General features: G+C 51.6%; 1 protein-coding gene across 1 annotated transcript in view; it reads right to left on the reverse strand.

Moving 5' to 3' along the window:
* The window catches only part of ANXA3 (annexin A3), a 38524-nt gene extending 17750 nt beyond the window's left edge, over positions 1-20774 (reverse strand). Inside the window, exons 1-5 of the mRNA XM_069485440.1 lie at positions 20710-20774; positions 17418-17470; positions 5273-5360; positions 3938-4032; positions 797-910 (exon numbers count right to left, since the gene is read on the reverse strand). Of these exons, the coding sequence (XP_069341541.1) occupies positions 797-910; positions 3938-4032; positions 5273-5360; positions 17418-17432 (312 nt within the window). The 5' untranslated portion in view covers positions 17433-17470; positions 20710-20774. The remainder of the gene's footprint in view (positions 1-796; positions 911-3937; positions 4033-5272; positions 5361-17417; positions 17471-20709) is intronic.
* Positions 20775-24095: the final 3321 nt, after the last annotated feature.

A 24095-nucleotide genomic window follows, 5' to 3' on the forward strand; every position in this document is an offset into this window, starting at 1 on the left:
CCTCGTACCACCGCGCTGGTCAACACGCATCCTCCTCACGCAAGACGGTCTCTGATCCTCAGTAATCTGCGTTACGGGCCCCGCTGGTTTGGGGACTTTAGCTCTCGGCCTTATTTATACTGAGGTCACTGACTCACTCACTCTGTGACTCCACGGAAAGCCATTTGCACTAGGACTTGATCAAATAAAGACTGTTTTTTTTTTTAGACAGGGTCTCACTCTGTTGCCCGGGCTAGCGTGCCGGGGCATCAGCCTCGCTCACAGCAACCTCAGACTCCTGGGCTCAAGCCATCCTCCTGCCTCAGCCTCCCAAGTAGCTGGGACTACAGGCATGCGCCACCATGCCCGGCTAATTTTTTCTATATATATTTTTAGTTGCCCAGCTAATTTCTTTCTATTTTTAGTAGAGACGGGGTCTCTCTCTTACTCAGGCTGGTCTCCAACTCCTGAGCTCAAACGATCCTCCCTCCTCGGCCTCCCAGAGTGCTGGGATTACAGGCATGAGCCACCGCACCCGGCCAGGACCATTTACTTTCAATGACAACAAAATAGAAAATTTGACGCCTCATATCAAAAAACAAGCAACAGAAGGATATGACAACATTGTTTCAGCCCAGGAATACCTGGGCTTAAGCTCCACCACCCTTCCCTGTCTTGGGGTCACCCCAGCACTGGGGGGCACAGACCCAAACAGCGCCTGACTCCGCCCAGGCCCCCGGCGTGCACGGGGAAGGGGGGTGCGATTCGGGGGGAAAGGGTCAAACCCTGGGCAGCAACAGCTGCGGGGGGCTCATACCTTCATGGATTTCTTCAGCTGCTTTGCGTCGAACACGGCTGGTGGCGTCACCAGGGCCACCATGAGATGCTCGAAGTGTCCGGAGAGGTCACCCTTCAAGTCATCTTTCAGCTCCTAAAAGAAAACAAGGAGGAAAATGTGAAAGGCGTCTCCTTTCTCTTTCTCTGAAGCACCTAGGGAAGGATGGAGACAGTGCCAACGTCAGACAGAACCGTGCCCATCTGCATGGAATAAACACAAGTGCTGAAAATATCTCGACGAATATTAACCTGCAGTTTACCACGGCTCCCAAACTGCTCGGTCTCACAGAGGCTTTTTGAAGGAGAGCAAAGCGGGGGGTGACGTGAGCCACAGTCAGGAACTTCGTATCGAGAAGCATTTCCTGGGTGCTCAGTGTTCTTGGTGCTTGGGCTGGAGTGAGGAAGAGGAGGAGGAGGAGGAGCCCCATTAACTGACCCCCTGCTTCACTGTACGTGCTCTGTCCCCGGGTTCCCTGCTTCTCGGCGGCTGCCGAAGAGCTCTGGGGACAAAGGGAGAGGGAGGAAGGGCTGGCATTTGCCTCTGGTGAGATGGTGGCTTCCGGCAACAACACAAGGGACCCCTGAGTGTGGCCGTGGAGTGGCCGTGACTTACTGACACTGTTTCCACACGTTACATGAATACAGTCCCTCTCCCCTGCTTAAAAGCAGGTACCATAGTTTTTATTTTTATTATTTTTAATTTTAATTTTTTTTTCTTTTGAGACTGAGTCTCGCTCCGTTGCCCAGGCTAGAGTGCTGTGGCGTCAGCCTCGCTCACAGCAACCTCAGACTCCTGGGCTCAAGCGATCCTCCTGCCTCAGCCTCCCGAGTCGCTGGGACTACAGGCATGTGCCACCATGCCAGGCAAATTTTTTTCTACATATATTTTAGTTGTCCAGATCATTTCTTTCTATTTTTAGTAGAGATGGGGTCTCGCTCTTGCTCAGGCTGGTCTCGAACTCCTGACCTCAAATGATCCTCCCACCTCGGCCTCCCAGAGTGCTGGGATGACAGGTGTGAGCCACCGCGCCCGGCCTGGCCGGGTTTTTATTTTTCATATTCACAGGAGTGACACTGAATAATTCTTTCTCTGATCCTGATTCCCCTCAGCTCTGACACAGGCTCGAGCCTCCCAGGCGGCCGTGACCAGGGGGCGCAGACCGACACGGCCGCGGGGGGTGCGGGGGCCACACAGGGCGTGTCCCTGCTGACACACACAGCACGGGGCCAACATCACCAGCTCTGCCTCGATGCCACAGGATCTCCCTCTCTAAACACTAAGTGCCACCAGCTGCCACCCAAAGCTCTGCGGCCGAGTCTCGCTCCACAGCCCTTGTCCCATCCCCCGGTGAGACGTGCTGGCTGTCCTTCGCCTCCAGCCTTCCCGCGAGTTCCAGAAATACTGAAAGGCCAGAGGATCATCCGTGTTCCCTGCCCGTGACAGTGTCGCCTGGCCCCGGAGCTCGGCGCGTCACTTAACTCAGCAGCCGTCTCTCCTGGGCCCGGCTCTGTGCTCGGCATTTAAAGGTGAGTTAAACAAAAGCCTCGCCCTTAAGACATTACGCCCTAATGGGAAAAACAGGGATATTCAGAGATAAAATTTGAATATAATAAGTATCTGATAGAGGAAGCTCGGAGTCCTCGGAGAAGGCGTCCTAATGGTGTCGGGGGCCTGGGGAACACCCTCCCCCCACAGGGACCCCTGAACTGCTCGGTGGCCTGACCGGTCTGTTCGTCCCTTTCCCTCCACCGTTCATTTTCCACAGCAGCCAAAACAACTCTTAAAAGTTGGATTATATTATTGCTCTGTTTATCAACCTCCCATGGTCTCCTACTGCCCTTAGAATAAGATCGACAAGGCCCAGCACGTTCTAAGCCTCCCTCCAGCCTCACCTCTTCCCTCTGCCCTCTCACCGCCTACCTTCCTGCCGAACTGGAATTGCTCCTGTTTCTCGAACATTCCCACCTGTTTCTGCTTCACGGCCTCTGCATTTGCTGCACCTTCTGCCCGAAACGCTCCTCGCCCAGGAGAAGCAGAGAGAATCCCTGGCATCCTGTTTTAATGTTTTCATAGCACTTACCGATATCCGAACTTATTTTATGCTCTTGTTTATAATTTTTCTAATAGAACGTGAGCTCCAGGCAAGAAGAGCACTTTTGACGCCAGTGTCACCTCCAATACTAGGACGTCTCCAGACACAGGTATCTTCTGTCTCAACAGACAGGTGTGGAACAGACAAGCTGTCACCAAGACCAAGTCTTACGTGTTCTTACACGGTTAGTTTCTAGTAGTTGCTAAGTTTTCATTAGCTAAATGAATTAAACCTATAATCACATAAATATTTTAAAAGTTAGACAAGAAATTAAAAGTCATCTACGGCCTGGCGCGGTGGCTCACGCCTGTCATCCCAGCACTCTGGGAGGCCGAGGTGGGAGGATCATTTGAGGTCAGGAGTTCGAGACCAGCCTGAGCAAGAGCGAGACCCCGTCTCTACTAAAAATAGAAAGAAGTTATATGGACAGCTAAAAATATACATAGGAAAAATGAGCTGGGCATGGTAGCACATGCCTGTAGTCCCAGCTACTCGGGAGGCTGAGGCAGGAGGATCGCTTGAGCCCAGGAGCTGGAGGTTACTGTGAGCGAGGCTGACGTTATGGCACTCTAGCCCGGGTGACAGAGCGAGACTCTGTCTCAAAAAAAAAAAAAAGAAAGAAAAGAAAAGGAAAGGAAAGTCGTCTAGGACAGGATGTGGGCGGATTGCAGGTAACTGGCTGTGGTGGGCCGCCCTGTGCCCTGCGGGACACTTCCTGGCGTCCCTGACCTCTGCCCACGAGATGCCAGCGCCAGCCCCGTCCTGGGAAGGTCTCCTTTCCTGCCACACGTCCCCTGGGAGGCAAAGCCACTCCTGGCTTAGCAGCACCCTGAGGAAACCCCCCTGGTTCCACAGGTGGAGAAACTGAGGCCCAGGAGGATCAGACCACACGGCCGAGGCTACTCAGCCCGTTCACGGCAGAACCGGGACTCAGGTCCCAGCACGGGGCATCTTCTGTCACGGTGGTCACATGTGGGAGCTACCGTGGCACGTACCGATGGCTGCCTGTCCTGCTGATCCCACCGTACCTTGCCATACGCCGCCCGGTATTCCTGAGCAATCAGCTGGCGCTGCCCATTCGACCGCTCTGTCAGGATGCTGATGAGTGTCTTCTCATCGGTTCCTACACGACATGGACATTATGTCACTCACCATCGACCCAAAGATGCTCAATATCTGTCCCGGACAAAAGGAAAATGGCCGACGGCCTGAAACTAATGCAGAGAGTAGCACGTTTTAATTTTGAATTTCCAGCTTCTTACCAGGTTGGAATCTTGTTTTTATTTATTTTTTTGAGACAGAGTCTGGCTCTCTTGCCCGGGCTAGAGTGCCGTGGCATCAGCCTCGCTCACAGCAACCTCAGACTCCTGGGCTCAAGCGATCCTCCTGCCTCAGCCTCCCGAGTAGCTGGGACTACAGGCATGCGCCACTATGCCCGGCTAATTTATACATGTATATTTTTAGTTGTCCATATAATTTCTGTCTATTTTTAGGGGAGACGGGGTCTCACTCTTGCTCAGGCTGACCTGGAACTCCTGACCTCGAGCGATCGACCTGCCTCGGCCTCCCAGAGTGCTGAGATCATAGGCGTGAGCCACCGCGCCCGGCCAGGAATGCTAATTTCTATATTCACTTTAGGGAGCAGTTGGCAACACTGCTGGTTAATTTGAAGAAAAGCATCCCTTTCAACCTAGAAAACTCCAATTCCTGTCATATTCTAGAGAAATGCTAGCAAATGTGCACAGTGAGACATAAGGAGGACTATTCGGTGAAGTATTTTTATATCGTCATAGAAAGGAATTGTGGGCAATTTCAATGTTCCAGCCATATGCCACCTTATGATCCAGTGATGCAGTTACAATTAATGACCTAGAGCTAAACATATCAATATGAGTAAATCTCAAAAACATTACATTAAGGGCTAAAAACAAATTAAAAAAGAATGAATAGAGTAGGATTCCATTTTCCGCTGTTCAAAACCACAAAAAACAAGATATACATACCTACAGCGTTATGGTATTAAAAGTTTCATGGGCGCAAACTCTAATTTAGGATGGTGTTTATCTCTAGAGAATACGGTAGGAATGAAATCCAGGAAGAATTGACAGGGACCGTATTTGTATTGATTTATCAGTATGATGACTGGTGGTGGTGGTAGTTTTTAACATTAAATAAATATGGCAAATGTTAAGATTTCATAAAATTAGGTTCCCTATATATCTCCTCATTGTTTCCCAATTTTAAAAAATCCCTGACAATTTCTCTGACTAAGCCAACTTGGGCAAACTGAAGCCAGGTATTTTAGACCAGAACTTTCCCGATTTGCTTCAGTGTTAAGAAAGGAATCGTAAAGCCTCACTCACCAATTCCTCTGATCGCCTTACGAATGGCTTCAGCGTCCGCCGATGGGCTGAAGTCTGGGTAATTTCTTATTGTGCCTCGGTGTCCAACCTGGAAAGAAATATTTGGAAGTGCCACTGGTTCAAAACAACATCTGCCTTTATGTTACATACGTGTATTCCCGTGTGCATCTGGGAGGCGCACGACAAACCCATGATCTGCTCACCTCCCTGCCCGTTCAGGAGCGGCTCAAGAGAGGGTCTCTCCTCCTCAGACACGCAGGCAGGACGACACCCACCACAAACCTCAGGAGGCCTCTTTTCCTCTTGTGTAAAAGTGACAAAGATCAAACACTGGTTCTCTGGAGCCACGAGCTGTGTTACTCCTGGTGACTCTGAAGAATATTTGCTTTATCACGCCTGTCATCCCAGCACTCTGGGAGGCCGAGGCGGGAGGATCGCTCAAGGTCAGGAGTTCGAGACCAGCCTGAGCAAGAGCGAGACCCCGTCTCTACTAAAATAGAAAGAAATTATCTGGATAAAAATATATATAGAAAAAATTAGCCAGGCGTGGTGGCGCATGCCTGTAGTCCCAGCTACTCGGGAGGCTGAGGCAGGAGGATCGCTTGAGCCCAGGAGTCTGAGGTTGCTGTGAGCGAGGCTGACGCCATGGCACTCTAGCCTGGGTGACAGAGCGAGACTCTATCTCAAACAAAACAAACAAACAAACAAAAAAATCAGAGAGTGTGAGCACTTTGCCCAGCACAGCACCAGGTGTTTCACACACATTAACTACAACCTGTCTGACAGCCCGGAGAAGTAAGAGTGAGACGTTTCATACCAACAGCACTGAGGTTTTTTTTTTTTTTTTTTTTTTTTGAGACAAAGTCTTGCTCTGTTGCCCAGGCTAGAGTGCCGTGGCGTCAACCTCACTCACAGCAACCTCAGCCTCCTGGGCTCACACGATCCTCCTGTCTCAGCCTCCCGAGTAGCTGGGACTACAGGCATGTGCCACCATGCCCGGCTAATATTTTCTATATATATTTTTATCCAGATAATTTCTTTCTATTTTAGTAGAGACGAGGTCTCGCTCTTGCTCAGGCTGGTCTCGTACTCCTGACCTCGAGCGATCCTCCAGCCTCGGCCTCCCAGAGTGCTGGGATTATAGGCGTGAGCCACCGGGCCCGGCCAGCACCAAGATTCAAGAAGACTGGAGAATTTGCTCAAGTTCACACAGCTGATTAAGCAACAGGATCTGAATTTAAACTCAGACTAGACTATTCTAGCCCGTGCTGTGCTGGGTGTTTCCTGAAACGCAGCGTCTACACCGTCTGGGGTGACAACTTTAAAACGCATCTGACCAGGCCCCGACCTGGGTGCTAAATTCTGCACATTTAAGAGGCCCCCAGACGAGTCTGTGCCACACAGGTATTTACGGGGCTGCTTCTGAACACAGGACGACAACATTGTGGTCAGATCCCAATCGTTTATGAATTATGCACAATCAGGGTTTGCAGGGTAGCTGTGGCCTTTTCCCTGCCCTCTGCCACCCCCGCGTCAAAATATGCTAAAATTCCAACAAGCAGACTCAGAGGAGGATGAAATTCCCACTCTATTACTCAACTTTTTTCACCTACTAAGAATTAAACGGGGAGCAACAGTTTGTTTAATTAAAAAAAAAGAAAGAAAGAAAGAAAGAAAGAAAGAAAAGCACAGGTATATACACCAGCTTGAAAGAGGGCATGAGAATCCTGAAGTTGGATTTTAGTGAACTACTTAAAACTGCTTCGGTTATTTCAACGAACAGTATCATTCATCTGATAGACTTTGCTGTCCACACCATCCAGAAATATTTACATGACTTCCAAAAAAAACAAAAACAAAACAGTAAAAGGAACTAATGGAGTTTTTTATACTAATATATGTCAGCCAGCAAACAACGTGTTTCACAAACATTTAACTCTTTCAAGGACCTTAACGAGGTGGACTTTATTATTTCCAACTAAAAATGGAAGAAACTCCATCTCAGAGAGATTATGCGCTTAGCAGAACTGTGCTAACAGGGCAGCCGGATTCGAACCCGCCCCCCTAGACGCCCCTGCTCCGCACGGCACCGTGATGCCTCCGGAGACTCCAGCTCGGTGGTCCCCAGACTGCGGTTCCCACAGCGTGAACATCACCCGGGGACTTCGCAGCAATGCCGCTTCTCGGGCCCACCCGACTCTCACTGAGTCAGCAACTGCGGGGCTGGGACTCAGCACCGTGTCCTAACAAGGCTTCCGGTGACTCTGACGCACGGTAAAGACCCCACTGCTTTATCTCATGCTCAGCTACCTAGCAAATCTCAGCAAACATGAGCAAACAAGTCACGGAGTCTTCCACGGGGCTGGAAGGCGAAGAACTGGATGGTGGGCTCGCTGCTCAGGCCCGCTGGCGTCTTCACAGCCAAGCAGAGCTGCTCACCCGCCGGCTTCCTTGATATTTCGGTGGCTGATCAGTGTCTGTCTGGTTTGTCCCCAGTAACCCTGGCGCCCTCACTCGCCCTCACCCTAACCCTAACGCAGGACGTCGCACGAATACTTAGCAAAGTCTTTCATTTTTTTTCTTACATCTTGTTTCATCAGCTTTGCCTCCACAGCCCTTAAACACCTCCAGCTGTTTTCTATTTCTTTGCCACGACCCCCGAGAGAGGCCAACCTGTTTGCGACTCACAAAAGCTACCCAGAGCGCACTGGGTTTGCAAGAAATTAAACATTCATACTCAGAAGGACGCATGAAGGAGAAAAACACAAGATGCCAACCACCCACCCCTGTTGACACGAAACATATTTAAAGCCAAACGCCCCACCAGCCGCTGCAGGCGGATTCTGAAGACGAGGCAAAGAAAAGTCACTTGTCACCTCGTAAAGCCCCATAAAGACCACAGGAAAAAATTAAGGCTTCAAATCAAACGCTCAGATAAACTCCAGGACTCAGGAGCTTTCAAAGAGCCAGGGAGAAATGATCACTCTCCGCTCAGTGTCAAGACACTCTGTTGGGTCACGGAGCTTTGTGACTCCAGGAAAAATGGAGTAAACTACAAAAAACACGGCAATATCACAACTCTTAGAGGTGGATCACTGAAAAAAAAAAAAAGGCAAAAACCAGCAATCAAAACTTGGAAAACGCTCAATTTTTCAAGTGAAAGGCAGTTTTCAAAACCAAGGAAACCCCTCGTTCAATTGTTCAAGTGAAAAGCAGCTTTCAAAACCAAGCAAAGCTTTCTGTAAAAGGCCCAGGAATGAAATACGGCCAAGGCAGGCGGCTGTTACTCGGGGAATCGTGTCTGCTCCTCCAAGAGCAGCCGAAGTCCTAACCCACAGCGTCACAGAATGGGAGCTTACGTGGACACAGCTTAGTGCAGATGTGAGGGACGAGGATGAGGTCTTCCTGGAGGAAGGTGGGTCCCCATCCGAGGTGACCGGGGCCTTAGAAGCAGCAGCCACGGGGAGGCAGAAACAGCCAGGAAGGACGAGAGAGACAATGAGGGCAGAGCCCGGAATTACGCAGCCGCAACCAAGGAACACCGAGCTTGCAGGTGGAGGAGACCAGAATTCTCCTCCCAAAACATGAAGAATTGCTGAGCAGAAGACAAGGAAAAACAGATGCACGGAGATCTCTGTCCTCCCTCTATTTGCCTAAAAACAGGACACAGATTTACGGAGACAAAAGCTGTCCCGCCCGCGTCTCTACCAGGGAGAAGGGAAGTTAACCACCAATACAGCTGTAGACCCTTAGGCGCCTGGCCACGGCCCTAGAGGAATCCACATTAGCCAGTTTGACTAACCTTGATCCTGCCAGTGTTTTGCCTCCTTCTCCAAAAGTCTGTAGAGACTCGAAGTCCTTTTCCATCGTCTTGTCATTAAAAATTCACCCTCTCTGCTGAAGATGCCCCGTGAGCACCTTCCTCTCTGAGAGCCACTCGGGGTTTCTCCACGTACCTTTGAAATACGTGTCAGTAAACCTCTGCTTGGTTTTCTCTTGTTCATCTGCCTTTCGTAACAGGGGTCCTGCTTGCTCTCCTGCCCCAGTCAGCCCCCAGAAACCAGGCAGAGGCGAGGAAAGAGTCCCGACAGATTTCGGGGGAGGATCGCCCTCGATTTCAGCCTTCAGGCTCTCGAGCTGAGAGAGGATAGACTCCCGTTGGTTGAAGACACCAGCTGGCGGTCCTTATTACGGCAACGCTGGGAGTTAAAGCGGCAGGTGAAATGCCAGCGGAAAACACGGGTATCCACGCGGTTCCGGCAGGGGAGGTCCTAGGGCCTCCCTCCTCCGGCCGGCTGGCAGGGGTCCCTAGGGAGGCCCCCCACGGCCAGGGGACAGAGGGCAGAGCACAGGCAGGCGGGGTGAACGTCCCCCCGCGGGCAGGACTGGCAGCCAGGGACGCCGGAGAGATGCCAGGCTGGCGTCCTGGCTTTGTTTGCAATGTGTCCAGCAGGCCTGGAGGAAATGTTTCCATCGGCTCTTGTGCCCACTCAAAGGAGAGACATTCCTCCCTTCCAACCTTCCACCAGGGGCACGAGCGTTGGAATCTGATAACAGGGCAGGGTGTGAGCTGGCGGAGAAAGGGAACGTGATTTGGAAGACAGGGACAAACAAGCAATCTGTGTTGTGTTTTCCATGAAACACGGATTATAATAATTAGAAGCCTTGGCCGGGCGCAGTGGCTCACACTCTGGGAGGCCGAGGCGGGAGGATCGCTTGAGCTCAGGAGTTCGAGACCAGCCTGAGCAAGAGTGAGACCCCGTCTCTACTAAAAATAGAGAGAAATTATCTGGCCAACTAAAATTATATAGAAAAAAATTAGCCGGGCATGGTGGCACATGCCTGTAGTCCCAGCTACTCAGGAGGCTGAGGCAGGAGGATCGCCTGAGCCCAGGAGTTGGAGGTCGCAGTGAGCGAGGCTGATGCCACGGCACTACAGCTGGGGCTACAGAACAAGGCTGTTTCAAAGAAAATAAAAAATAATTAGAAGCCTTGACCCCTCCGAAGGGCGTGTCACTCATGGGTCACCCGCCTGGCCCGCCTTTTGCTCTCCTGCGTCCCCTCCTGGCTTCTTCCTGCCTCGAGCATTTATTCTCCGTGAGCTCAGCCACCTGCCCGACCGTGGAAGGTCCCTTCCTCTCCTCTTTCCCGCTAATCCCGCTGTGGGTTATTCCTGCCGCTGCCTCCTGCGAGCAGACAACGCCTGCATTCACAGCCCCAGCCCAGACTTTGTGTTGAGCACTGCTCGTGTATATTCAACGTCTACTCCATGTACCCGTTTTGATATCTCACATATCAACTCATTATTTCCTCCCAAGCTATTTCTTCCCCCATGAGACACTTAATTATATAGCGCTTACTGGTACTTTATAGATACCTGCTCGTTTAATTCTCAAAAACACTATTACTATCCCTGTTTTATAGGGGAGACGATGGAGGCACAGAGAGGTTAAGAAACTTGGCCAAGGTCACACAGCTAGTTGGCGGCGCAGCCAGGATTGGAACCCAGGCAATCTGGGCCCACGTGCTCTGTGTCCTCAATCTTCCCCACCCCTGTGAACAGCACAAGGGACCTGGGAATCTGCTTTGATTCCTCCATGTCTCTTTCCCCCCAAATCCAGTCCACCAGCGAGGCCTGTCGAGACTCTTACGAGGGTAATTTCACGTACGCCCCTCCCAGCCTCCCGGCCCCGCTGCCGGCCAAGTCAGCACCCTGGCTCTCCCGGACCCGAGCTGTCTCCCTCTCTGCTTCCTCTTGCCCATCTCTGACCGTGTCCCACTGGGCAGGTGACAGATCTAGGTCAGATGTTGTCACAGCCCTGCTTAACACTCCCCCCAATACTGAACAAAGCCCCAACCCTGGCACTGCTCTGTGGGGCTTTGCATGGTTCGTCCCAGCCTCTCTCCTTTGCCCACCGCACTTCCGTTCTCGGGAAGTCCGGCTGCGACACCTGAACCTGTCCCCACCTGGGTGCCGTTGTCTGTGCCGTCCCCTGAGCTGGAACCTGCCTCCACCTTCAGTCCCCTCCTCCGGGGCCACCTTCTCTGGCAGGTCTCCCTTGGTGCCCGGTCTGAGTCCCCTGCTGTCCTTCGCCACGTTGGCACCCGCCCTGCCTTAGCACTCAGCATTCGGTAACGTCTCCCACCATTTATACCGCCTCTGTCTCTCCTCTAAAATACAGTTCCCGAGGGGGGAGACCGTCGGCTTCCCTCGTCCCCACGTCCCCACGTCCCCAACTCTGTGCTCCGCCCCCAGACGGCGGCTTCATAAACAAAGGGAGTGAGTTTGCTGAGAGCAGATGGAAGCAAGACAGAGACGCCCCAGGGTGCGGGGGTCTCACCAAGGTCTACGCCAGACAGCCGGCCGCTTCCTTCAAATCCCGACAGCCCAGAAATCCAAGGGACCCGGGGGACACAAACTGTATCCGGGGAGACTTGGGAGACGCAAATGTGAAAGGCGTCCCCTTCCCCAAATTCTCTCTCGGGTTAGCACACCGCGCCTTTCCCGGGGTCCGAGCTCCGCCGTCATCCCCTCGGGTGAACAGCGGAAACGGGACCACGGTGTCCTCGTGTGTCAAACCGCCCGGTCTGGCTCCCAGGGAAGGACGGAAGAGTCAGCTGGGCAGGGAGGCTGTGCCGTCCGACTCCCCGTAAACACGTCACGTGCGCTGGCCTGTCCTGTGCGCAAGTGTCCACCCGAGGGTCCTTCCCCAGCACCTCCACCACGAGGGTCCCTTCTTAAACACCTTCTACACGGTGCCCATGTTTTTGAACGATCCTGTCTGCCAATCCGCATTTATTACCCAACATTAACCCGTTTTCCCCCATTACGAAAGATTTAACTAATAATCAGAACTTCTGACCAGCAGAAGATAGTCAATGTCATTAGTGATAACATAATTTCAGTAAAAAATAGAAGACTAGGGTGTTCTGGGAGCTCCGTGCCTTAGTGTGAGTGATGCCTACGTGGTAAATTAGGAATCCGTCTGGTATGTGTACTGGTTCCCGGCACAGAGCTTCAAAAGCCCCTGGCATTTCCTGAGTGATGGGAGTGTCACAGTCGTGCTATTGAGGTGACTCACGGCAGGCTCTGAGATAACCCCGAGATAAGAGCCGTCCACAGCAAGGCCAGCCCTGTGATGACGATGACGATGACAAGGACGGGTCGGCCAACCCCGGAGGAGGAAGGGCGGCCCGGAGACCGAGATCAATCGTGCGGCCGATGATTGAATCAACCGCGCCCGCAGACTGGGACCCAGTGAAACTCCGGACACTGAAGCCCAGAGGAGCTTCCCGGGTGACGTTCAGGGACGATGATGAAGATGATGATGATGATGCACCTGGCTCCGCAGGGGGAGGGGATGGAAGCTCTGGATTCCAGATCCTCCCACAACTTCCCCCGTGCGCATCCCTTATGACAAATCTGTAATCGTAATCCTTCCAGTGAGTCCTGTGAGTCATTCTAGCGGATTATGGAATCGAGGGGATCCCGTTTGCAGCCAGCAGATCCGGGGTGCAGGTGGCTCCCGGGACCCAGACCTGGCGTCTGCAGTGCGGGAAGTTTTGGGGAGATCTGGGCCCTCAAACCTGTGGAGTCGGATGCTGACACCGGGTGGTGAGTGTTGGAATCGTATTCCAGTGTATCCACGCGGAGCGGAAACAGAGCGTTATGTGTTTTTAGAAATATGTGTATGTTAAAAATATTATAAAATATTGAAAATAGGAGTGGTCAGAAAGAATCTGTCTGAGGCCGAGCCACCTGTTTTTGGTGGCTGAGGGAGCCGTTTCCACGGGGAGGAATGCTGCTGATTTGCAACAAAATCAGATCCAGGAAAACAGGCAGAAGTTCCTTTGCTAAAGCAGCTGCAGGGATATTATGTAGCAAGGAATATGTTATTAAAATAAAATTAACATATTGAGATAATAATGATTATAATTAATATTTATTGACTGGTCACTTCATGCCAGTTTGTGTTTTGCACCAACTGGTTTAATGCCTACAAACACTAAATGAGGTAGGTGCTATTATTGTACCCATTTTATAGGTGAGGAAACTGAGGTAGAGAGAGACTAAGTAACTTGCTCAAGGTCATATTCGAGAGCCTGCCTTTTAATCAATTAGGGAGTTATAAAAGGGAGAACTGGGATTGTGGTTGGACTGTCCTCATTCTACTCCCAGTACAGCCTGTTGAACTAAGTACTTGCTCATTTAACTGTGTTTTGGCTGAACTTCAAGACAAAGTGAGTGGGCACTGTATTTACGTAACATATTTTTGTAAAACTTCTTTCACCCCTGGGTGACAGAGCAGCCCCATGTTCCCCTTCCCCATTTTGCAAACCAGAGCTCGGCAGGGAGAGAGGAAAGTCACAGGAAGTCAGGGTGTTAGTAACAGTTCCTGGTGAGTACGATGATTATGAGTTAATTTAGAAAGATTCTAGTACCATAATAAAAATTCTAATTTGAGAGTTCAAACAAATGGGAATTGCAGTTAGTGTTCTGTAAAAGGAAGTTAGGAATTGACTGAGAGGGAAAGAGTTCCTACTGTTTACATGAGAACACAGCACTGTATGCAGACGGCTCACGCAGGAATACACCGCTGTGGTTTCTTAACAGCCGTGTTTCTAGACATTCTAATCTGTAGGCTTCCCGAGCGCTTGCTGTGGCCCCAAAGGCACCATGTGACAAAGATCTCTCAGTTCAAGGAGGAGACACTGACAAGATATCGGGCCTTTTCATCACAAATGAAGTAGCAGAACACATGCCTGAACGGAGATATTCAACATTTCCAAACAAAGGAAACGCCAACACAACAGAGTTGCTAACTCATCTGGACCAACGCGGGGTTGCAACACTCCACGTGAAACATAAAAGACCTAAGAATCCAGCCGGATTTTCATCTTCAGGGCAATACACTGAAACTGCAGCCTAAGTCTTTCCCCTGGATATAGCACGCTAATAAACCAAACCACCCCTCCCCGCGCCCAGCTGCTCTACAGCCGTAGAAATGCATACACTCAATGGCTTGTTTGTTTTGGGTGTGTATGTGCTTTTGTGAGTAAGAGAGAAAAAGAGAACAGATAAAACTTTGTGATAAGAATATATATAGAATTCTAGGCCGGGCGCGGTGGCTCATGCCTGTAATCCCAGCACTCTGGGAGGCCGAGGCGGGTGGATCGCTCGAGGTCAGGAGTTCGAGACCAGCCTGAGTAAGAGCGAGACCCCCGTCTCTACTAAAAATAGAAAGAAATTATATGGACAACTAAAATATATATAGAAAAAAATTAGCCGGGCCTGGTGGCACATGCCTGTAGTCCCAGCTACTCGGGAGGCTGAGGCAGGAGGATGACTTAAGCCCAGGAGTTTGAGGTTGCTGTGAGCTAGGCTAACGCCACGGCACTCACTCTAGCCCGGGCAACAAAGTAACACTCTGTCTCAAAAAAAAAAAAAAAAAAAAAAATATATATATATATATATATGTGGAATTCTGTAAATCTGAGGGAGTTTTTGTTTTGTTTTGGCTTTTTACCATGGTTAAGAAAAACCACGAAATATATTTTCTTAACCATTTCTAAGTACACAGTTCAGTAGTGCTGAGAATATTCACGTTGTTTTGAAACGTATCTGCAAACTTTTTTATCGTTTGGAACTGAAACTCTGTGTCCACCAAACTCCCCTCTCTCTCCCCCCCCCCGACCCCCCCGGTCATTCCCAAGCACCACTCTGCCTTCTGTTTCTACGGATTTGCCAACTTTCAACAGCTTTTGCAAGTGGCATCGTACGGGGTTTGTCACTTCATAACCGGCTCATTCCCGTAACAGGATGTGCTCAGGGTCTGTCCAGGCTGCAGCCCGGGTCAGAATTCCCTTCCTTTCCACGACCCAGTAATACTCCCCCGTGCGCACACAGCGCATGCGGTGTAGCCACTCACTCCAAGGGACGGTGGCGGCTCCCCTCTCCTGGCCGTCGGGAAAAGTGCCGCGCTGGGCACGGTCTGGCAACCTCTCCTCAAGACCCTGCTTTCGTTTTCTTTGGAGACAGACCCAGCAGTGGGGTTGCTGGATCGTAAGGTGGTTCTAGTCCTAATTTTTGGCAAACTGCCGTATCGTTTTCCGTAGCAGTTCTGGGTTGTTCTTTATCTTTGCTCTCTGAGACCTCGCTTGTGAATATCAGTTTTTTATTCTGGGAACGGGGAAACAAGGAAAAAAGGGGGGCAGCAGGAGCCCCTCTCTGGCCAGGGCCTCTCTCTTCCCTTGTGGGTCTGCCCTCGGGGCTCTGGCCTGTCCCCGCCTTCCTTTCCAGCCCCTCAAGGCCAGACGCTGCCACCTCTGATGCAGCCGTCCCCCCAGCCCCCTGCGGGCAAAGCAACGGCCCCCCTCTAAAGTGCCCGCACCACAATCCTTGGAAACTGCAACGAGTCATGTCTCATGACAGAACTCTGCAATGTAAGGACAGAGTTCAACCTGCAGCACCCAGGGGGCCCAGTCTCACCGCTCGGAGCTTGTCTCCCGCTGGAGAAGAAGAGGACGGCAGAACGGCGATGCCCCGGGAAGAAAACCCAAAGGGATTCCCAGCACGAGAAGGACTCGAGGCACCGTGGCTGGTTCTGAGCCGTGGGAGCCTGCAAGAGCTGCCGGCGCGAAACCTCAGTCCCGCAGCTGCAAGGAACTCGATTCCGCCAGCAGCCCAAATGAGCTCAGAGCAAGATTCTCCCCAAAGTTTCCGGAAAGGAAGGCCGCCTGCCCCCTCTTTGATTTTTGTGCTAGGAAATCCATTTCAGGGCTCTGACCTCTAATAGAGCTGTGAGCTAGTGGGTGAATGTTGCTTTAAATCGCTCAATTTGCGGTGATTTGTTACGGCTGCGGCCACGACAGGAACTGAAGACCCTTGATCGCACCTGCCTGGGTCTCTCCCGGCCCTTCAGAAATGGGGCGTCAGCCAAGAGCCCGGCCCACTCCACGGCAGTTTAACCAATGGACAGGGCTGGAGGGAAACTGTGATTGTTTTAACACCAGCACTTTGGAGAGATGCTTTTTTTTTCTTTTGAGACAGAGTCTCACTCTGTCAGCCCAGGGAGAGTGCCGTGGCGTCAGCCTCGCTCACAGCAACCTCAGACTCCTGGGCTCAAGCGATCCTCCTGCCTCAGCCTCCCGAGTAGCTGGGACTACAGGCATGCGCCACCATGCCCGGCTAATTTTTTCTATATATATTTTTAGTTGTCCAGATAATTTCTTTCTATTTTTAGTAGAGACAGGGTCTCGCTCTTGCTCAGGCTGGTCTCGAACTCCTGAGCTCAAGCGATCCTCCCTCCTCGGCCAGAGTGCTGGGATGACAGGTGTGAGCAACCACACCTAGCCAAAGATGATTTTTTAAAATCTATCCATATTTCATCTCCTTCGTTGCTGTATTTTATTCACCTGAAATTTATTTTCACGTAAAGGAAAATGAATACAGATTTACCTTTTCCCCAAATAACTAGAAGTTTTCCTAATACTTATTGAATAATCCATCTTTTTCTCTCTGGTATGAAACATCACCTTTTCATATCATAAATTCCTAAATTATTTACTAAATTTATTATCTGTTTTTGACATCTCTGCTTGGGAGTCACCACAGTATTTTAACTATGTAACTTTATGATACATTTTTTTTTTTTTTTTTGTTGAGACAGAGTCTCACTTTGTTGCCCAGGCTAGAGTGAGTGCCGTGGCGTCAGCCTAGCTCACAGCAACCTCAAACTCCTGAGCTCAAGCGATCCTCCTGCCTCAGCCTCCCGAGTAGCTGGGACTACAGGCATGCGCCACCATGCCCGGCTAATTTTTTCTATATAGATTTTTAGGTGTCCATATAATTTCTTTCTATTTTTAGTAGAGACGGGGTCTCGCTCTTGCTCAGGCTGGTCTTGAACTCCTGACCTCGAGCGATCCACCCACCTCGGCCTCCCAGAGTGCTAGGATTACAGGCGTGAGCCACTGCGCCCAGCCTATGATACATTTTTAACATGTTATTATTTTTGATATCCTCTAGCTTTTCTTGGCATATTAATTCTTCTTATCAACTTGCAAAAAATTTTTGACATTTTGACTTTCCGTGCTTTGATTTGACTCGTGCAAGTTACTGTGTTGTGAGGACTTGATTTTCGCTTACCCAGACCGAGGCCATGACGTCCCCCCTTTGCCTTGGGCTGAGATCTCACTGACCTATGAAAGGAGAAAAATTATTAATGCTAAATGGCATGATTCAGAACACCATGACCTCAGCCCAACTTTAATCCTGAATCCAGAAAACAGAGGTCAGTGTTCAGAGAAAACCGTTCTCAGGAAGACGCTGCGTCTCTGGCATCGGGCACCCACTGGCCAAACGGACGGGACCGTGCTAGGCCCCTGAGTCTCTAAGACAAGAGAGAAAAAAAATCTCTGCACTTACGGGGTTTGCAAATACGCTTCCTGGAAAGTTAATTTTTGACTTGCTTAAAATCCAACAGAACAATGTCGGTCACTGATGTCTGACCAGGGCACTGATGTCTGACCATCGCAGGGAACAGTAACAGCAACACTATGGGAAGTTGCTGGAATTGCTCCTCCCAACCAAACCAACACAGATTTCAGCTGCTTTTGATGTGATTCCCCGTGCTGGACGGTGGGACCCGGTGGGACCTCCCTGTATGTGTCACAGGGCTCCCAGCCTCCAGCCTGGGATAAAGACACATCTGCTCTTGAGGGTTCGGTCCAGTTCTTGGTAGGTGCAGACGTTCTCTGGGAACTCAGACACACCCTCCATAAGCAGACATTATTCACACACGCCCGGTGTAGCTCCAGGGTAGATTCAGAAATGCAAGTTACTCCACCCATCCTGGGAACAAAGTATTCTAAATATTCAAGTATAGCCCCAGAGCAGAGTTCAACAGGAAATGACACCAGGAATCCTTGAAAACATTCAGCTCTTTTTCTCAGGCTCTCGGTAGCCTGGGGCAGTCAGCTCTCTGCTCAGAAAGTCTGACGCTCTGTATACAGAGGCTCCTCGACTTACAAAGCTGAAAATCGAGCAATCGTGAGTCGCGGACCGTCTGTATACAGTGGATAGAAGGTATTACTAGCTCTGGTTTTGCCTCCTAAAGCCGGACACAACTGCTCTGAGCCTCAGTTTCCTCATCTGTAGGAAGGGGAGGACGGCTCTTGCGAGCATTGAATGGGACGTATAGTAGTAATACCAGCCAGGGTCTTGGGCTCGCACTATGTGCCAGGTTATATAAAAAATGCTAGGTCAGGTGCGGTGGCTCCCGCCTGTCATCCCAGCACTCTGGGAGGCCGAGGTGGGAGGATCGCTCCAGTTCAGGAGTCCAAGACCAGCCTGAGCAAGAGCGAGACCCCGTCTCTACCAAAAATAGAAAGAAATTATCTGGACAACTAAAAATATATATAGAAAAAATTAGCCGGGCATAGTGGCGCATGCCTGTAGTCCCAGCGACTCGGGAGGCTGAGGCAGGAGGATCGCTTGAGCCCAGGAGTTTGAGGTTGCTGTGAGCGAGGCTGACGCCATGGCACTCACTCCAGCCCGGGCAACAGAGTGAGACTCTGTTGCAAAACAAACAAACAAACAAAAATGCTAGAAGGTCAATTTCCCAAGACTGGGAATTTTTGTTATGTTTTTTTCACTGGGGAATGGCAGGTCCTGAAAAAATACGTATTGAACGAGTGAATGATTTAATACACGCCCCCCAATCATGCGGTGTGTTCGGGATCATTAGCAGCATCTCCCCTTCGTACAGTAAGAAGTCGGGGTACAGAGAGGTATGAAAACATTCCAAAGTCACACAGCCAGTGAGGGGACCCACAGCATCTAGACAGCTGGACGCCAGGGCACCCAGGGGAGCTCCAGGCTCCTGCCTCACCTGGTGCTTGGCTCACACTGGGCCAACACGGACGCCCGGCGGGTGTTGATCCAGCATAATTTGTAAATTATTAAGAAGTATTACTGATTTATCATTTAACTTTTAAGAAATATTATAAGGAATTGCTGCACAGCGGAGGCCAAATGAGGCAACACATCCTCTGAAAGGGATCACAGCTGTCCCCATCACTTCCTTACACCTCCTGCTCTACTGCTATTTCTAAACGGACCTCTCTCCACAGCCACCTGGCTCTGGGAACCAGGCTCTGGTTTCTTTACTTTTTTTTTTTTTTTTTTTTTTTCTTGAGACAGAGTCTCGCTCTGTTGCCCAGGCTAGAGTGAGTGCCATGGCGTCAGCCTCGCTCACAGCAACCTCAAACTCCTGGGCTCAAGTGATCCTCCTGCCTCAGCCTCCCGAGTCGCTGGGACTACAGGCATGCACCACCATGCCCGGCTAATTATATATATATATATTTTCAGTTGTCCATATAATTTCTTTCTATTTTTAGTAGAGACGGGGTCTCGCTCCTGCTCAGGCTGGTCTCGAGCTCCTGAGCTCAAAGGATCCTCCCACCTCGGCCTCCCAGAGTGCTGGGATTACAGGCGTGAGCGCCCGCCCTTCTTTACATTTTTAAATTCCCTTTCTGGTCAGTCTGAAGTTTTCTGCCTCATGAAAACCAACAGCGATGACATTTTCATCAGTGACATTTTTAGGAGGTTGATTAAACGACCCGGCGGCCGGGCCTCGCTGTCTATCCGGCCCGGGCTGCGCAACTTCTCACCCGCAGCCCGAGGGGCCTCCGACCCCCAGAGCCTGGAGGAACCGCGATTGCTACCTGCGGTCACCTGCGACCAGGTGAGCCTGCGACCAGGTGAGCCCGCACCTGCCACTCGGTCGCCGGGGACGACTCCCAGCCAGTGAGCAGGTCTGTGGCGATCAAAGAAAACAGCCTTTTCTGGGAAAAGCAAACTTCTCAAACTTACAACGCCCAGTATTTAAATTCATTTTTCTTCTACCTCCTAAAAAACTAGGTAAAATAAACTCCGTGGAGAGCAGGACGGCTCGCAGGACGGCGGGGCTCCCGGGGCTCAGAGCCGGGTCTGCGACGCGGGGACCCCAGACCGCCCGACCCCGCCTCCGTGTGTCCCCAAGACCCGCAGCCCCGGGAGGCCGAGGTGGCCGCCGGGTGCCCCGCGCGGGGCGACGCGTCCGGGGACGGGACAGCCGGGTGTCCCGCCGTGACCACAGCCGGGGACCCCCGGGGTACCGCCCGTTGCCGCCCTGGGCCTCAGTCTCCTCGATTCTGCAACGCGGGGTCCCTGTCCTGTCCCTGCCCTGTCCCCGTTCTGTCCCTGTCCCTGCCCTGTCCCTGCCCGGTCCCCGTTCCTGTCCCCGTCCTGTCCCTGCCCTGCCCGGTCCTGTCCCCGTTCTGTCCCTGTCCCTGCCCGGTCTCCGTCCCTGTCCCCGTCCTGTCCCTGCCCGGTCCCCGTCCCTGTCCCCGTCCTGTCCCTGCCCAGCTACCCGGGCCCGGGCGGAGGCTGCACTTACCGCGAAGCGCCGCGGCGGGAACCGGTTTGCGGGAGAACCGCGGACGAAGGTGCGTCGGGGGCGGGTGCTCGCTGCTCCCCGCGGGCGGCCGCGCCCCTCCCCTCCCCCTTCCTCCCCCTGCTCCTCCTCCCCTCCCCCTTCCTCCCCCTGCTCCTCCTCCCCTGCCCCTCCCCCTTCCTCCCCTGCCCCGCCCCCCTGCTCTTCCTCCTCTTCCCCCCGCTCCTCCTCCTCCTCCCCCCGCCCCTCCCCTCCCCTCCCCTCCCCCTTCCTCCCCCCGCCCCTCCCCTCCCCCTTCCTCCCCCTGCTCCTCCTCCCCTCCCCCTTCCTCCCCCTGCTCCTCCTCCCCTGCCCCTCCCCCTTCCTCCCCTGCCCCGCCCCCTGCTCTTCCTCCTCTTCCCCCCGCTCCTCCCCTCCCCCTTCCTCCCCGCTCCTCCTCCTCCTTCCTCCCCCCTCCCCCTCCCCTCCCCTTCCTCCCCCCTCCCCCTCCTGCTCACCGCGGGCGGCCGCGCCCCTCCCCCTTCCTCCCCTGCCCCGCCCCCCCGCTCCTCCCCTCCCCCTTCCTCCCCGCTCCTCCTCCTCCTTCCTCCCCCCTCCCCCTCCCCTCCCCTTCCTCCCCCCTCCCCCTCCTGCTCACCGCGGGCGGCCGCGCCCCTCCCCCTTCCTCCCCTGCCCCGCCCCCCCGCTCCTCCCCTCCCCCTTCCTCCCCGCTCCTCCTCCTCCTTCCTCCCCCCTCCCCCTCCCCTCCCCTTCCTCCCCCCTCCCCCTCCTGCTCACCGCGGGCGGCCGCGCCCCTCCCCCTTTCTCCCCCTGCCCCGCCCCCCCGCTCCTCCTCCTCCTCCTTCCTCCCCCCTCCCCCTCCCCTCCCCTTCCTCCCCCCTCCCCCTCCTGCTCACCGCGGGCGGCCGCGCCCCTCCCCCTTTCTCCCCCTGCCCCGCCCCCCCGCTCCTCCTCCTCCTTCCTCCCCCTCCCCCTCCTCGAGCCCCTCCCCTCCCCTCCCCCCCCACCCCACGTGCGGGCCCGGCCCGCGGGCGGGAGCCGCGTCTATGCAGCCTCCGCCCTCCGGGGCTCCGCGCTTTCTTATCCTGTTTCCCAACATCCTGACACGGACACGCATTTCCTCGGTTTTCGCTTCTTGCATTAAGTTCTTCAAATTTGTTGCAACGCTGATTTCGCTCCAGACACTGAATCTGGAGCCTAGATCGTCCCCACCCGCCGAGGAAGTCACCGCCTGGCGCAGGTGGCAGCGTCCTCTTACCTGTCGGGTTTGCTCCAGGTGGGAGCCCGGGAAGCAGGTGCAGGACAGAATGTGGTTAATGCAAAACTCAGGCTTGTAAAGCAGCAGCCGCGGGGGGCGGGGGGTCCCGGGACTTCGCAGATGTGACAGCTGCGGGCGCTGCTCCCCTCCCTGGTGGAGACGGAGTCATCTGTCCCCAGCCCTCCTGATGAGGCCCGGCCAGAGCTGAAGGGTGGATGCGACTGGGCCGGGGTCCTAGGAGCTGGTTGTTTGCAAAAGAATTTATTACAAGCAGCTGTATCAGCCACTTACTCCCCCCGAAAACCCTCTATAAAACCCAAGGGTCCCCCCTTTTCTCTCCTGGACGCTTTTTCGCCTCCACCCACCTGCACCCAGATGCTCAAAATAAACAGTATTTTGCTACTCGTGAGGCTTCGTGTGTCTCTCTCTGCTCCGGACCTAACACTACCAATAACAGTCAATAACATTTATCTAGTATTCACTCTAAAATTTTCACAAAGAAGCACTGATTTACATTTGTATTTCAACGACTCTATAAGGTAGATACTATTATCCCTATTTTATAAATGAGGAAATGGAGACACAGAGAGGTTAGGTGACTTAAGCAAAGTCACACAGAAAATAGAAGCCAAAGCCAGATTTTTTAGCCCAGGTATGTTAGTAAGTCCCTCTGCCAAGCTTATTGACTCGAGCGTGAGGATTTGAGCCAAAGACTCAGGGAGTCAGTGAGGTGGAAGGTCATTCCAGGCATTTGGAACAACAGAACAAATCAAGGAGGCTGAAAATTAAAACCCTACTTGCACGAGGGAATTCCGAGCCGCTGTGTGTTGAAGGATGTAGTAGAAGCTAATGAAAGTTATCACTTATTGAATGTCAGGCATTGAGGTAAGTCCTCGATTATATAACCTCTTTTATCTTCAAGGCAACTCTAGGAGGTGCTATTTTTAGCAGAATTTGCAGAAGAGGAAAGTAAAGCTTAGAAAAAATGAGAGGTTCTTTTAAAATATCAATAATGAAACCAATAAGCCTCTAGCTGGGTAAGAAAAAAAAGAAAAAGGATATAAATTGCTAATCTCAGACATAAAAGAGAAAACATCACTACAGAGCCCATGGACATTAAAACTGTTAATATGATAAAGGAATATTACACTGTTAACAACTTCCTGCCCACAGATTTGCCTGATCTGGATGAAATGGACCAATTCCTTGAAAGCTATGGCCTGCCAAAACTCACAGAAAAAGAAACAGGCAATATAAATAGGCTTCTATTTATTAACAAAATGGAATCAGTGATTAACTTCCAACACAGAAAGCACCAGGCCCAGATGGGTTCACTGGTGAATTCTACCAGACATTTAAGTAAGAAATTATACCAATTCTCGTCAACCTCTCTACAAGATGGAAGGAATTACCCTAATACCAAAGCCAGACAAAGACATGACAAGAAAGAAAACTACATACTGCTATCTCCCATAAACGCAGATGTGAAAATTCTCAACAAAATTTTAGCAAATTGAATCCAACAATGTATAAAAATAATTATACAACGTAGCCAAGTGGGATTTATCCCAGGTACGCACGTCTGGTTCAACATTTAAAAATCAATTAATGTAATGTACTATACAAACAGGCTAAAGAAGAAAAATCACACGATCATATCAATAGATACAGAAAAAGCATTTGACAACATCCAAAAGTGATTCATGATTAAAAATCTCAGTAAACTAGTGATAGACGGGAGTTTCCTCAACCTGATAAAGAGCATCTAGAAAAATCCTACAGCTGACATCATCCGTAACGGTGAGACACCAGGAACTAGCTGTAGCCACTGCCCAATTGCCACCAAGGAATCGTGCCCAAGCGTCTTATAAAACTAATATTTCTCCTCTGAAGGATGATTTTTGCAGAAGTAAATGTTAGGATCCTGGAAACCAGGTTTATGGTTATCCAAAGAAAGAATTCAGATTGACAAAATTTTCACTAGTCTGAATATATACAAAAATTTTATAGTTTTCTAAGAAACTTTCTCTCTGCCCAACAGAACAAGTTGACAGTCAAATAGAAAATCTTAGAGCAAAGTTGTTGAGGTCCCTGTAAACCATACGGTAAAATGCGAGGGGAAGGCGAACTG

This window comes from Eulemur rufifrons, chromosome 13 (assembly GCF_041146395.1).
Source record: "Eulemur rufifrons isolate Redbay chromosome 13, OSU_ERuf_1, whole genome shotgun sequence".
In the NCBI taxonomy this organism is placed as follows: domain Eukaryota; kingdom Metazoa; phylum Chordata; class Mammalia; order Primates; family Lemuridae; genus Eulemur; species Eulemur rufifrons.